We start from the raw sequence: 17,053 nt of genomic DNA, 5'->3' as shown, positions 1-17,053 counted from the left end.
CTGGGATATAAAATATGGGTATATGAAATATTTTTAGAGTATGTATGGTCTTAATACTACATACTTTGTTAGTAGCCCATGCCATTTACAGAGCATTCAGTAACTCTGTTAACTACTCTTCAGTTCTTGCTGATGATACATCTCTAAATCTACAGAGTGAAATCAATAAACAGGAGTGCCTACATTGTGGAGTATTAATATTGGAACATGTAATAAATTCCCAGAGCTATATTCCCTAAAATGTTTATAGTCAAGGAGTTAACTGAGTTTCAGAAAGCACTTCTATAATAGACTAATCTTTTTCAAGGCAAATGCTGCAAACTCTATTGTCAATCAATTTAATAACAACTATAATTCAAAAAGATGCAAGGCCCTGGCCACCTACTAAAAAGGAGAAAGAAAGCATAAAACCTCAGAAGATGGAGTCCTCAACTTATAAGGCCACTTCCGTATTTCCTATTTGTTTTATTTGAACCAAATGTTCACAAATGGGCTTTAGACAATGAACACAAATCTTTTAGAATGATAGGTTAACTTTCAGAGAGAAAATTGCAAAGAGAAAATAAATTGCAATCAGGGTCTTGGTTCATCTTATAGAACCTAAAGCCTTCAACCTCCTTTTCATAATTTTCTTTCTCTTTCTTTCCCGCTTCTTCTTCCAGGTTATCTTTCAGAACTGAGCACTTAAATAGATCTTTATATGCACAAGCCAAATGAGACTGCATTAAATTTGTGACTCTCCAGATGAGTTCTAATATGCTACTTTTAAACTTAAAGAGAAGTCATCTTTCAAAAAATCCCAAAATACAAATTTAACTATCTTGGTTGTTTAACTTTATGTCTTCAACTTTATTTTTACAGCTTTATTGAAGTGTAAATAAAAAACTACATGTACTTAAAGTGTATAATTTGATGAATTTTGACATATGTTTACATCCATGGAACCATCACCTATCACCACAATCAAGTTTATAAACATTTCTATTGACAGCATCCCTCAAATTTTGTAATCCATCAGGTCTCACTTCTATTTCCCACCTCTGTCCCAGGTAACCACGGATCTGATTCTGTCACAGGCGTAGTTTGTTTGCAACTTCTAGACTTTTATATAAACGGAATCATACTCTTGTACTCTTTTTTGTCTAACCTTTTTCAGCATAATTCATGTGAGATTCAGCCATATTGTTTGTTATATGTATTATATACTGTCAATAGTTTGTTCTTTTTTATTGATGAGTAGTATTCTGCATGGATATATCACAATTTGTTTATCCTTTCACCTGTAGATGGGCATTTGAGTTGTTTCTAGTTTGGGTCTTTAACAAAAAAAGAATCTATGAATATTCATGTACAAGTCCCTGTATGTACGTATACTTTTTCATGGACAAATATCTAGGAGTGGTATGGCTGAGTCATATAGTAAGTGTATCTATAACTTTTTAAGAAAATGTCAAACCATTTTGCATGGTGATTTTAAAATTTTACATTTGCATTGGCAGGATATTAGTGTTCCAGCTGCTGCACTTGGTGTGTTCTGACTTTTTAATTTAGCCCTTAAGGTAGGTGTGTAGTGGTATCCTACTGTGTTTAATTTACATCTCCCTAATGACTAATAGCAGTGCGCATCATTTTTGGATTTGTTTGCCATTCTTAAATTATTCTCTTTTTATTTTGTGTTTATTTTAAAAATTTTACTTTCAGCAAAATTCATTCTTTTCGGCATACAGTTTGTTTTAGCTATGCAGAACAGTTTCATCACCCTAAGAACTCCCTCATGCAACCTCTCTGTAGTCAAACCCTCCCACCAGCATTAACCCCTGACAATCACAGGGCTGACTCTGTCCTACTAGTTTTGCTTTTCCAAAGTGTCATTTAAATGGAATCAATATATAGCCTTTGAGTCTGGCTTCTTTCACTTAACATGATGCATTTGAAATTCATCCATGTTATTGTATCAGTATCTCATTCCTCTTTATTGCTGGATACTATTTCACTGTACAAATGTTAACAAATTTTGATTATCCATTCACCAGTTGAAGAACATTTGTGTTTTTCCAGCCCTTGGCAATTATGATTAAGCAGCTACATATATTTATATATAGGTTTTTGTGTAAACAAATACTTTCAATCCTCTTAGGAAATTACCTAGGAGTATGATGGCTAGGCTTTATGGTTAGAGCATATTAATTTATAAGTATCAAAATCTTTAGAAATGGGTTGTACAATTTAGTATTTCCACCAGCAATGTATGAATGTTCCAGTTTTTCTACATTCTTGCCAGATTTGGTATTGTCAGATTTTTAAATTTTATTTTAGTCATTCTAATAGATGAGTAGTGGTATGACATTATGGCTTTTATTTGTATTTTCCTAATGACTAATAATATTGATCATCTTTTCATGTGCTTATTTGCCATCTATATATTTTCTTTGGACTATCTGGTTTTCCAAAATACAAAGTTAATTCATAGAAGGATAGTCTTTTCAACAAATAGTGCTAGCACATTTGGGTATCAATATGTTAGAAAAAAGACAAAATTTCAATCTTGAGTCGTGTACAAAACAGAGCTCAAAACAAATTATATACTGAAATATAAAATTTAAAACTATATTTCTAGAAGAAAACTTTGTGACCAGAGGTCTAACCAATATTTCTTGGATATGACAGTAAAAGCGTGAGTCATAAAAGAATACAGTGGTAAACTGGACTTCATCAAAATTAAAATCTTCTGCTCTTCAGAAGATATTATTAAGAGAAAGAAAAGACAAGCCACAGACTGGGAGAAAATATTTGCGAAGCATATATATGTTAAATAATTTATATTCAGAATGTCTAAAGGACTCTCAACACTTAAAACAACAGCAAAAAATATAAAACTGGCCAAAAATTTGAACAGACATTTCACCAAAGAAGATACACAAATGACAAATACATGAAAATATGCTGTATATCATTGTCTACTAGAGAAATGCAAATTAAAACCACAATGGAATATCAACGCTATCTCTTAGAATGGCTAAAATTAGAAAAACTGATTACACTGAGTATTGATATGGCCATGGAACAAATGCAACTCTCATATTTCTACTGATGGGGAATATGAAATGGTTTAACCATGCTGGAAAACAGTTTAGTCAAGAGAAATGCATACATGTGTCTATATACAGTCCAGTACATGAATGTTCGTAGCAGCTTTCCTTGTAGTATCACTTTTTCTAAAAAACAAGCCAAATATCCATCATCAGATAAATGGATAAACACAGTGTTTCCAGTATTTTAATGGAGTCACCAAAGTATAAATCAGCCACTTTTTAAATTGCAAGCATAATACTCAAGAACGAAAGGGAATATTCTATAGGGCCTATCATCCCATATCATCTAAGCGATGGATAAGGGTTATATAAAGTACAAGGTCATTTCTGCCTTATTATAAAAGGAAATTATAAGGTTCAGCATCTTACCTATATATTTATATCCTTCTTCCCCATTTACTATGGGTCTTAGCCAAGTTGACCTAAGCCTCATATTAGTACGCACATGGGCACCTTGAGGAGGGTAGAGTGTAAATAACATTTCAATTGCATTGGACTTCTTGATGATATCAGAGTATTTTGCATGGTGTTCTGTAAAAAAAAAGAACATTAATTTGTTTTTAATTTTAGACATTTTTACAAAATTTCTAATGTGTTTCTTTTAAGGGATGTAAATTTAAAACTATTGAATAATTTGAATGCTAATGGTTATGCTGACAACGTAGTTTTCTTTAGCCAAAAATACTTCACCAAAAATCTTACCGTTTAGATAATTCATAGCAAAAATTAAGGAGTACGGGCTTGCTAGTAGAATCTTCAAACACTATCAGTTTAAAGCACTGTTGTTAATAGCTGTAGAAAAAAGTAAGATAACCAACTAACAGCATTCACATTATACATACTATAACGTAATCATATTTTTTTAATTGCCATTAAACAATGAAATCAGAATAATCTGACAAAAATGTTGATTAAATGAAGAGTTCCATAAACTGGAACTACTGAAAGAATACATATTCTTAGGCTATGGTCTTTAAGAAAATATAATAACATCTATACAAATATTTATATAGCACTTACTATATGCAAGAAATGGTCCCAAGTGCTTTTGAATATTAACACACTTAATATTCATAACACATCTGTAAGATAGATACTGTTGTTATCATCATTTTACATGAGGAATTGGAGGCCCAAAGAAATTAAATAACTTGCCTAAATCTTAGAGTCTGTAAATGATGCAATTAGGATTTGGATTGTCTGAGGAGAAGCTCTTATTTGCAAACAAATGTTTGTCAAGTGAACATGACCTGCATTAACCAGTAGATGAGAAAGCTGGGATTAAAAAATAATTTAAATTGTAGAGTGAAAAATCTTTGGTTATGGCCCTTGGGCCTGCAGTTTGTGTCTTCAGTTTTTGGTTGATAAGCCAATGTCCTAAAATTTAATAAGGCAGTCTCCTGAGCAATTAATTCAAAGTGACTCTACCTAGAAACATTTCAAAGAAAAGAGAGATACTGATGTAAATCTTCATTTATAATCCTGTTACATTGTCTATCTTGTTCTTCCTACCTCTACCTTCCTTCCCTTTTTTCCCCTTTATTTTTTCAAATATCATATTTTGTGGTACAGTAAGTATAAGGCAGTACAACGTAATGATTAAATGATTAAGAAAGCAGATTTGTTGGCGGGTAGTATCCATCTATTGCCTCACCCTAAATCCACCCTTCATTGTCCTATTTGTGAGACTAGAATATTTCTCCCTTGCCATATGGGAAATTTTTAAGCATCCTTCATAGAGGGTAAGGTAGGAAACTAGAGGGCAAAGAGGCTCTTCCTTGTTCCGGGGGCTTTTGTCTGATAGCTCCTACTGTGCATAGTGACCAGCAGCAGTGCAGGGCACCTTCTGGGCCATGTTGCTTGGCACCCCACAGGGCTTCCCTGACTCACACTCTAGGAGCTGGCTAGCACGTTCCGTGAGGCACCAACTTCCCTTGAATGGGTTCCACACTGAGACACCTCCTTATGGGAAGTTTCCCCAGAACCCCAGAGAGTGGCTTCCCTGGGAGTTCCACTAGCATGCTACCTCAGCAAACGTCTCTGCCACTCACTGGGTCACAGCTATGTCCTCTTCAAGAAGAGCTGGATCCCAGGGTAAAGGGAGAGGGTAAGGGGCACTCTTTAAAATTTGTTCTTTCCTTAAGTGCTCTGCCTCAGACCGAGGGTTAGCGCCACTCCTTATATCTGCTCTTCTCAATTCTTTAGGTTTTTTTTTTACCCTTCGTAGCCAATCTTATTTAATCACCATCATAGTTAATAATTCTTTATATTAATCTTTTCCTTCTCAAGTCACCATGTAGTTTTAGTTTCTAACTGGATCCTGATTGATACAAACAGACCTGGGTTTTAATTCTTGAACCACCATTAACAGGCTATGAAATATTAGATGAATCACATTTATCTCCTGGTGATAATACTGACATCATAGGGTTATTGTTAGGATTAAGTGATATAAGAGATATATCAAAATTTATAGCACCATGTCTATAAGTACTACATGAGTGTGTTAGTTTTAATTTTCATCTAGTATTATTCCAACACTAATAAAAACCATGAGAGAGCCAGGAAATAAAGTTATTGCATCTTTCAATTATAAACATCTTAGGAAGTTTTCTGCCTCTTCTTAAAAGGAAAAGTTCAAAATTATTCCCCTCTAACTAAAAAAGCAGACATCTTCATATGTGCTCAGATATGCAGTTATTAGATATAGCTCATTTAAATAATTCTAAATCCTTTCTCATCTGTCAACAGAAGAAAGGAAGCCAGAACTATTACAAAGCAGTGCTAAAGAGTCAACCCTGCTTTACTTTTTCATTCTGATCATACTTCTTCAAGAAGTTGATCAAGGGAGATCCTCAGGCAGTAGAGGTCTCTTCAAGTTGTGAAGGCGACAGCGTTTTGTGAAGGAGGATGAATTGTGAAGGAGGATGCAGCATTAATTACATTATGAGAAATCATAGAGTGAAATTAAATACAATCCTGAAGTTTTCCATCACACACAAAGTGAGGAAATAAAATAGATCAGAGTTTCCCTCTTCAAAACCATAAAGAAAAAAAAATAAAGTAGAAAAATCTAGCAATAATAGCAGCCTTTTTAGTGTGAAGAACCAAATTACACTTAGATTTCTCTCCTCTTCAAGATTTATATCTTTCTAATTCCTTTAGCTTAAACAAGATGTTTAGTAACGTTATTTAATAGGGCTATGCTTATTAGTTTTGGGGTTTCTTTTTTTTGCGGTACACAGGCCTCTCACTGTTGTGGCCTCTCCTGTTGCGGAGCACAGGCTCCGGACACGCAGGCTCAGCGGCCATGGCTCATGGGCCCAGCCGCTCCGCGGCATGTGGGATCTTCCCGGACCGGGGCATGAACCCGTGCCCCTGCATTGGCAGGCGGACTCTCAACCACTGCGCCACCAGGGAAGTCCTATGCTTATCAGTTTTAATAAAGCATTTTATTTTCCATAAAGGCAAATGTTTTCATTTGGGGAAAAATAAAATGCCTACACTAAAATCTAAGCAGTGGTGAATGTAGACCTGCCACTTTCTCTTCCTGGCTTATCCTGATTGAAGACTTAAGCAGAAACACATGAAGTCTGTGGAAGCTGAACTTGCCATGACAATGTGATATTGTGATAGCTATAGTATCAGACACACATTCAAGGTTTTCAGCTCAGAATCTTGCTAATGCCACCATTTGCCATCAGGTAATACAAATGGAGACTTAGAGCTTATATAAACAAGGCATAATGATTTTGGAATAATTGTACCTCCTTTCATAATATCAAAGTTGATTACAAGTAAGCATTTTTCATTTTAGAAGACATATGGCTTGTAAAACATGTCCTCTTCTTTTTGTTTTATTACATATGTCATCCCAAGATAAAAACAGGAATTTAATTTTTGTTGCTGATATTGATAATGTGTTATTTATAAAGCACCTTCCTTTTGATACACAGCTAAGTCACTAAGTCAATATTGCCACATTACATTTAGATGTAATAATACAGTTCTCAGAACTCAAAAGAATAAGAGCTCTTCCTTATGCCTTCTTCCCCAAGCCATGTACATAGTAAAACTCTGAAGATCTTAGATGTATGTGTCTAGGTCTGGCAAAAGCCCACACAATAGTTCCATAAATCTCTATTGCTCCCAGGTCACCAAGTAATTAATTATCTTCATTAGAGGTAGCAGCAGTGGTTGAGAGCAGAGGCTTTAGAGCTGACCACTGCTTGGGTGTGAACCTGGATCTGCCATTTATGATCTGTGTGACCCGAAGCAAGTTAGCTAACCTCTTTCCAGCTCAGTATCATAGTAAAACTGTTCACATAATAGTGTTGTCATGAGCTGATATAAAGTCTTTAGAAGAACACCTAGTCTATGGCCAGCATTATTTAAGTGTTATTACTATTATTATCATGCTCTTCATTTAACAGATGCTGGTACAGCCTCTATCCTATTTAGATAATGAGGGCAGTTTCCTGTCTTGTCCCCCATCTTACTTGTCTTCTGGATGGGTGGGTGGAAAAGTGGACAGTCATCCTGAAGTCGTTGCTCTTTCTGGTCACTCCTACACTATTTTGGATATTCTAAGGGTAAGTGGTTCCTGTTCTATACTGATCAGAAGTTTTGTGTTAATTAGTGCTTGTGAGCTACTAACTGATGTTATGGTGGTCTTCCTTGTTGCTATTATTAGCATATTTTGTTGAATCTAAGACATTATAGATGTTGATGACCCCGTTAGTTTACACACCACGAAGAAATATAAAAGACTGGAAATTTAACTAGGGCATACCATTGATTATAAGATATAGCTCAATTTTAGAGACATTAAAATATGAAAATATACATCTTAGCGTTAACAAAATATGGCAAAATCATGATATCCAGTTGCCTAATTGACAACTCCACTTGGCTAACAAATAGGCACCAATGTCTGTCCTGTTCTAGGATTCCCTGTCTCAGTAAATAGCCCCTATTTAATGGCACAACCTAGAAAACTAGATCTTGACACCGCACTACCCACTGCCACCCTCCTAGAAAAACTATCATCTATTTTTATACAAGCATTTTTGCCTCCTAAACAGTCTTCTTGGCCCTTTGGATCTTGCCTCTAAACAGCAGCCAGAATAATATATACATATATATTTTTTTCGGTACGCGGGCCTCCCACTGCCGCGGCCTCTCCCGCTGCCGGACGCACAGGCTCAGCGGCTCACAGGCCCAGCCGCTCCGCGGCACGCGGGATCCTCCCGGACCGGGGCACAAACCCGTGTCCCCTGCATCGGCAGGCGGACTCTCAACCACTGCGCCACCAGGGAAGCTCCAGAATAATATTTTTTAAAGTATTTTTAATACATTTTCCTATTCAGCAGTTCCCTAGTTCATTTTCCTACTCAGCAGTTTCCCTGGTTCATTTTCCTACTCAATGGCTTCCTGATGCTCTTAAAGTAATGCCAAGTCCTTACTATGCCCTGAAAGACTTTGAACATTCTGGCCCCTGCCTCCTCTTCCATCTCTACTCTAGCAACCTTGGCTTTCTTTCAGTTTCAGAATCACATCTTGCATCCTCCTACTTCAGAAGCTTTGCATAAGATGTTCTGTGTAGCTGGTATGTTCTCCTCCCAAACCCTTTCCTCCGTTGCCTCATCAACGTCTACAACACCTTCATGTCTCTTCTCAAAGTGTCCTCTAACTCTCACCAACTAGATCAAGCTTTCACATTATATCATCTCAGAGTTATTGTTCTCTGTACTTTTCCTCCATTACACTTACTGAAGTTTGTAATTATATTATTCCTATTATTACTTGAGATCTGCCTCGTTCACAAGACTATCAGTTACAGGCAGACAAGGTCCATGATTGTTTGCTAACCATTGAATCTCCTAGCACCTAGCCATGTGCCTGATACTGGGAAAGGGTCAATAAAAGGCTTTTTAATTAACAAATAAATACAACAATAATTAATAGTATTCATTGGGAGCTTAGTATATAGCAGGCAGTGTGCTAAGCAGGTTATGTACCTTAGCTAAATTAATCCTAAAATCACATATGTGTGACTTACTGACAATCCTATGAGTTCAATACTAGCATACTCATAACATAGCTCAAGACACTGAGGCATATAGAGGTTAAAGAGCATTTTCATGGCCTCACAGTAAGTGGTGAGGCCAGTATAATCTTAATTCTAACTTGAAAGTCGGTCCTTTCAATGAGGATGCCATATCATTTTAAACACACTGTTCCTGGTATCATGGGACTGTTAGCGCCTTCAGGGGTTGCTAGTTTTCTGGTGGCCTCTCCCTTTGAAGTCTTCTTCCAATCTTTCTAAATCCTTTAGCTGTCCGTGCATAGTCAGCACTATGGTTTCTCTCACAAGAACTCATAGCTCTTTCCAGATGGTTTTCTGATGTTAGTCTTCTCCACAAGAATTTATTTTCTACAGACTATTGACAACCCCTCAGGTCAAAACCACAGTTCATCAACTGATTATAACCCTTTTAGTTTGCTAAGGATGGAAGCCAGAATAAAACCCCACAGTGGGACCTCCTTAGACACCTATAGTTATCTCCTGCCTCTCAGATAAGCAAGGCTCATTATGCTTAATATTTAGAATAGATGGTGAGTGTTCAGAGGACCCAAAGATGCCTGTCCCTCCCTCTCCTGCACAGGCCGATTGTATTATTCAGGTCTCACTGCTTCCCTACTGCAGGCCCTGAATTTGAATATTTAAGGCAGTGGTCCCCAGACTTGTACTTCAAGAATCACAGGGATTTTAAAAAACATTGTAAATGGAATCATACTAAAGACATACTTTTGTTTGGTAAATATTTTTGTTCCATGATTATTTTAACATTATTTTATGGTTTTAAAAGCATTACAGGAGGAGGAGCTTCAAGACGGTGGAAGAGTAAGACGCGGAGATCACCTTCCTCCCCACAGATACATCAGAAATACATCTACACGTGGAACAACTCCTACAGAACACCTACTGAACGCTGGCAGAAGACCTCAGACCTCCCAAAAGGCAAGAAACTCCCCACATACCTGGGTAGGGCAAAAGAAAAAAGAATAAACAGAGTCAAAAGGATAGGGACGGATAGGACCTGCACCAGTGGGAGGGAGCTGTGAAGGAGGAAAGGTTTCCACACACTAGAAGCCCCTTCACGAGCGGAGACTGCGGGTGGCGGAGGGGGGAAGCTTCAGAGCCGCGGAGGAGAGCACAGCAACAGGGGTGCGGAGGGCAAAGCAGAGAGATTCCCACACAGAGGATCGGTGCCAACCAGCACTCACCAGCCCGAGAGGCTTGTCTGCTCACCCGCGCGGCAGGCGGGGGCCGGAAGCTGAGGCTCGGGCTTCGGTCGGAGCGCAGGGAGAGGACTGGTGGAGTGAACACAGCCTGAAGGGGTTAGTGCACCACGGCTAGCCGGGAGGGAGTTCGGGAAAAAATCTGGAGCTGCCGAAGAGGCAAGAGACTTTTTCTTCCCTCTTTGTTTCATGGTGCGCGAGGAGAGGGGATTAAGAGCGCCGCTTAAAGAGCTCCAAAGACGGGAGCGAGCCGCGGCTATCGGCACGGACCCCAGAGACAGGCAGGAGACGCTAAGGCTGCTGCTGCCGCCACCAAGAAGACTGTGTGCAAGCACAAGTCACTATCCCCACCTCCCCTCCCGGGAGCCTGTGCAGCCCGCCACTTCCAGGGTCCCGTGATGCAGGGACAACTCCCCTGGGAGAACGCACGGGGCGCCTCAGGCTGGTGCAACGTCATGCCGGCTTCTGCCGCCGCAGGCTCGCCCCACATCCGTACCCCTCCCTCCCCCTGGCCTGAGTGAGCCAGAGCCCCCGTATCAGCTGCTCCTTTAACCCCGTCCTGTCTGAGCGAAGAACAGATGCCCTCAGGCGACCCAGACACAGAGGCGTGGCCAATCCAAACTGAATCCCAGGAACTGTGCGAACACAAAAGAGAAAGGGAAATCTCTCCCAGCAGCTTCAGGAGCAGTGGATTAAATCTCCACAATCAACTTGATGTACCCTGCATCTGTGGAATACCTGAATAGACAACGAATCATCCCAAATTGAGGAGATGGACGCTGGGAGCAACAATATATATATATATTTTTCCTTTTTCTCTTTTTGTGAGTGTGTATGTGTATGCTTCTGTGTGTGACTTTGTCTGTATAGCTTTGCTTTTATCATTTGTCCTAGGGTTCTGTCTCTCCGTTTTTGTTTTTTTTTTTTTTTTTGGAAAGTTTTTAGAACTTGTTATCATTGGTGGATTTGTTTTTTGCTTTGGTTGCTCTCTTTGCTTTTTTTATTATTACTTAAAAAATTATTAATGATTATTTTTTATTTTAATAACTTTATTTTATTTTACTTTATTTTTTTAAATCTTCTTCTTCCTTTCTTTTTTTCTTTCTTTTTTTTCTCCCTTTTATTCTGAGCCGTGTGATGACAGGCTCTTGGTGCTCCAGCCAGGCATCAGGGCTGTGCATCTGAGGTGGGAGAGACACATTCAGAAGGACACTGGTCCACAAGACACCTCCCAGCTCCACGTAATATCAAATGGCGAAAATCTCCCAGAGATCTCCATCTCAACGCCAAGACCCAGCTCCACTCAATGACCAGAAAGCTACAGTGATGGACACCGTACGCCAAACAACTCGCAAGATAGGAACGCAACCCCATCCATTAGCAGAGAGGCTTCCTAAAATCATAATAAGGCCACAGACACCTCAAAACACACCACCAGATGCAGACCATCCCACCAGAAAGACAAGATCCAGCCCCATCCACCAGAACACAGGCACTAGTCCCCTCCACCAGGAAGCCTACACAACCCACTGAACCAACCTTAGCTACTGAGGACAGACACCAAAAACAATGGGAACTACGAACCTGCAGCCGGCAAAAAGGAGACCCCAAACACAGTAAGATAAGCAAAATGAGAAGGCAGAGAAACACACAGCAGATGAAGAAGCAAGGTAAAAACCCACCAAACCTAAAAAATGAAGAGGAAATAGGCAGTCTACCGGAAAAAGAATTCAGAGTAATGATAGTAAAGATGATCCAAAATCTTGGAAATAGAATGGAGAAAATACAAGAAACTTTTAACAAGGATGTAGAAGAAATAAAGAGCAAACAAACAGTGATGAACAACACAATAAATGAAATTAAAAATTTTTTAGAAGGGATTAATAGCAGAATAACTGAGGCAGAAGAATGGATAAGTGACCTGGAAGATAAAATAGTGGAAATAACTACTGCAGAGCAGAATAAAGAAAAAGGAATGAAAAGAATTGAGGACAGTCTCAGAGACCTCTGGGACAACATTAAATGCACCAACATTCGAATGATAGGGGTCCCAGAAGAGGAAGAGAAAAAGAAAGGGACTGAGAAAATATTTGAAGAGATTCTAGTTGAAAACTTCCCTAATATGGGAAAGGAAATAGTTAATCAAGTCCAGGAAGCACAGAGAGTCCCATAAAGGATAAATCCAAGGAGAAACACGCCAAGACACATATTAATGAAACTATCAAAAATTAAATACAAAGAAAAAATATTAAAAGCAGGAAGGGATAAACAACATATAACACACAAGGGGATCCCCATAAGGTTAACAGCTGATCTTTCAGCAGAAACTCTGCAAGCCAGAAGGGAGTGGCAGGACATATTTAAAGTGATGAAGGAAAAAAAACCTACAACCAACATTACTCTACCCAGCAAGGATATCATTCAGATTTGATGGAGAAATTAAAACCTTTACAGACAAGCAAAAGCTAAGAGAATTCAGCACCACCAAACCAGCTTTACAAAAAAAGCTAAAGGAACTTCTCTAGGCAGGAAACACAAGAGAAGGAAAAGACCTACAATAACAAGCCCAAAACAATAAGTAAATGGTTATAGGAACATACATACTGATAATTACCTTAAATGTAAATGAATTAAATGCTCCAACCAAAAGACATAGACTGGCTGAATGGATACAAAAACAAGACCCATATATATGCTGTCTACAAGAGACTGACTTGAGACCTAGGGACACATACAGACTGAAAGTGAGGGGATGGAAAAAGATATTCCATGCAAATGGAAATCAAAAGAAAGCTGGAGTAGCAATTCTCATATCAGACAAAATAGCTTTTAAGACAAAGACTATTTATTACAAGAGACAAAGAAGGACACTACATAATGATCAAGGGATCAATCCAAGAAGAAGAGATAACAATTGTAAATATTTATGCACCCAACACAGTAGCAGCTCAATACATAAGGCAAATACTAACAGACATAAAATGGGAAATCTACATTAACACAATCATACTAGGAGTCTTTAACACCCTACTTTCACCAATGGACAGATCATCCAAAATGAAAATAAATACAGAAACACAGGCTTTAAATGATACATTAAACAAGATAGACTTAATTGATATTTATAGGACATTCCATCCAAAAACAACAGAGTACACTTTCTTTTCAAGTACTCATGGAACATTCTCCAGGATGGATCATATCTTGGGTCACAAATCAAGCCTTGGTAAATTTAAGAAAATTGAAATCGTATCAAGTATCTTTTCTGACCACAACACTATGAGACTAGGTATCAATTACAGGAAATAATATGTGAAAAATACAAACACATGGAGGCTAAACAATACACTATTTAATAACCAAGAGATCACTGAAGAAATCAAAGAGGAAATCAAAAAATACCTAGAAACAAATGACAATGAAAACACGACGACCCAAAACCTATGGGATAGAGCAAAAGCAGTTCTAAGAGGGAAGTTTATAGCAATAGAATCCTACCTTAAGAAACAAGAAACATCTCAAATAAACAACCAACCTTACACCAAAAGCAATTAGAGAAAGAAGAACAAAGAAACCCCAAAGTTAGCAGAAGGAAAGAAATCATAAATTTCAGATCAGAAATAAATGAAAAAGAAATGAAGGAAACAATAGAAAAGATCAATACAACTAAAAGCTGGTTCTTTGAGAAGATAAACAAAATTGACCTAAGTGTCCATCAATAGATGAATGGATAAAGAAAATGTGACACATATATACAAGGAATATTACTCAGCCATAAAAAGAAACGAAATTGAGTTATTTGTAGTGAGGTGGATGGACTCAGAGTCTGTCATACAGAGTGAAGTAAGTCAGAAAGAGAAAAACAAATACCATATGCTGACACATATATACGGAATCTAAAAAAAAAAAGGTCATGAAGAACCTAGGGGCAAGACAGGAATAAAGACACCGACCTACTAGAGAATGGACTTGAGGATATGGGGAGGGGGAAGGGTAAGCTGGGACAAAGTGAGAGAGTGGCATGGACATATATATACTACCAAACTTAAAATAGATAGCTAGTTGGTAGCAGCCGCAAAGCACAGGGATATCAGCTCTGTGCTTTGTGACCACCTAGAGGGGTGGGATAGGGAGGGTGGGAGGGATGGAGATGCAAGAGGGAAGAGATATGGGGACATATATATATATGTATAACATTCACTTTGTTATAAAGCAGAAAATAACACACCATTGTAAAGCAATTGTACTCCGATAAAGATGTTTAAAAAAATAACAATTTTTTAGTATAAGCATATTCTATGAAATGTTTGGGATATACTTTTACTGTGAAAAAATATTATTTCTTACTGTGTAATGAACTATATGTGTAAAGAAGCTAAAAAAGAGTGGAGATATATATATAGATGTATAACTGATTCACTTTACTGTACACCTGAAACTAACACAACATTGTTAATCAACTATACTCCAATAAAATTTTTTTTAAATATTAAAAAAATAAATAAAAGCATTATATGTTCATGATAGGAAATTTTGGAAATACAAAAAAGTATAAGGAATAATTATTATTCAGCATTTGCCAACTCTAATCCCATGTGTGTGATTTTTTTCTCCCACAACCCCCAAGAATGTATAATAGCACATTAGTACTAACAGGACACTTGGTGGCAGATCATTCTTAGAATTAGGAAACAGACATAAAGTTGTCAGCTTTACATTATAGGTAGGTGTGATAAAAAGAAAAAACATCTATCATCGCAGTTGTTCCTTTCTAAAATTATTATTAATCTCAGTCATGTACACAGTACACAAGTAAATGTACTTTACAGCAAATGATGAGAAATTGAGCTTCTAGGAATTTTGGAAGTGTGAATTTCTTCCTAATGGGCCTGTCCTCAACACAAATCCCCAGCACCGACTTACTACTTAAAAAGGGCTCGTATATAAATTGTTAAGTTGAGGACCAGTCCTAAGTGTATCAAGAGAGAGTTAGATGGCTAATAAAGCTTTACTAGTGACCCTGGGTTATTAAACCAGAATAGAAGACCTCATTTTTGAAGTCAATTATTAAGAAGTATTTGCAAGTATGGGTAAAAATAGCCTAATCCTTTCCCTTTGCCCAGTTCCTGCATTATTATGTAACTAAATTTATCACCAAGGTAAAAATACACTTCATAATCTTCACATGAACAAAGAATTCACAGGCTAAAAACAATGGTGACAGATAATCAAGATTTCCTTCCATTGTGAATATTATGCATTTATTAAAATGCAAACTTAGCTCTCATGGGCCACTGACCAGTCATATGAGGTTTTCAGCATGGGGTTATCAAACGTGAGTTCAAAGTGGTGGTCAAATAATCTATAACCCAGTGTAAATGACCAATTTCTAAATGTTGTACTTTTAATATATTGTCACTGTTAGAGCACTTTATGTTTTTATGCTGCATTCATTTTCTTTGATTTGAATTAGATGAATGTCATACTTTTTTGTCATGACACTTTTATCTAAGCTTTCTCTATTCATCAGTAAATTTAAAAGAAGAATGCCAATTTATCAGTATAAAAAATTCCATATATTATGAACAAGGGAAAGTGAATCTAAAGCATCGCCATTCATAAATTAATGAAACTTTCTTACATTTAATTTATCTTAAGCTGAAATATGAGATCTTAAAGATCACTGATGAAAGAGCAAAACGTTAAGAATCAAAACCAAAGGGCGGGGCTTCCCTGGTGGTACAGTGGTTAAGAATCTGCCTGTCAATGCAGGGGACACGGGTTTCAAGCCCTGGTCCGGGAAGATCCCACATGCCGCAGAGCAACTAAGCCCATGCGCCACAACTACTGCCTACAGCCCGTGCTCTACGTGCCTAGAGCCCATGCTCCACAACAAGAGAAGCCACTGCAATGAAAAGCCCACGCACTGCAACAAAGAGTAGCCCCCGCTCACCACAACTAGAGAAAGCCCATGTGCAACAATGAAGACCCAATGCAGCCAAAAATAAATAAATAAAATAAATAAGTTAAGAAAAAAAAAAAAACAAAGAGCAAAATGGTTAAGAAGGCAGTTAAACAACATGCCACTGGATGATACAACCGGTAAGAATAAATGCAAGGAACATTGATCTCTTATATTACAATTAAATACCAACATTGTTTAATTTAAAGAAGAACAAAAACGTTCATTAACACTTGAATCAGAGTAAAGAATATAAAATAAGGACATGAATTAATTAAAATTTTGTTAAAGTATAGCAGTATTATACTAAGTAAAGTCAGAAGGAGAAAGACAAATATCATATATCACTCATATGTGGAATCCGATTAAAAAAAAATAAACAAATGAACTTATTTACGAAACAGACTTACAGATACCGAAAACAAACATGATTGCCCAAAGGGAAATGTGGGGGCAGGGGAGGGATAAATCAGAAGCTTGGGATGAACACACACACACACTAGTATATATAAGATAGATAACCAACAAGGACCTACTGTATGGCACAGGGAACTCTACTCAATATTCTGTGATAACATATATGAGAAAAGCATCTAAAAAAGAATGAATATATGTATATGTATAACTAAATCACTTTGCTGAACACCCGAAACTAAAACAACGCAAATCGACTATACTCCAGTAAAATAAAAAA

At 37.5% G+C, this 17,053-nt stretch overlaps 1 protein-coding gene across 1 annotated transcript in view; it reads right to left on the bottom strand.

Annotated features, from left to right (window-relative positions):
* IQCM (IQ motif containing M) overlaps positions 1 to 17,053 on the bottom strand; it is a 350,482-nt gene that overhangs the window by 68,837 nt on the left and 264,592 nt on the right. The window contains exon 14 of the mRNA XM_060298710.1: positions 3,462 to 3,623. Within this exon, the coding sequence (XP_060154693.1) occupies positions 3,462 to 3,623 (162 nt within the window). The remainder of the gene's footprint in view (positions 1 to 3,461; positions 3,624 to 17,053) is intronic.

This window comes from Globicephala melas, chromosome 5 (genome assembly GCF_963455315.2).
Source record: "Globicephala melas chromosome 5, mGloMel1.2, whole genome shotgun sequence".
In the NCBI taxonomy this organism is placed as follows: Eukaryota; Metazoa; Chordata; class Mammalia; order Artiodactyla; family Delphinidae; genus Globicephala; species Globicephala melas.
The sequence above is the reverse complement of the archived record's forward strand: the minus strand, read 5'-3'. Positions and strand labels throughout refer to the sequence as shown.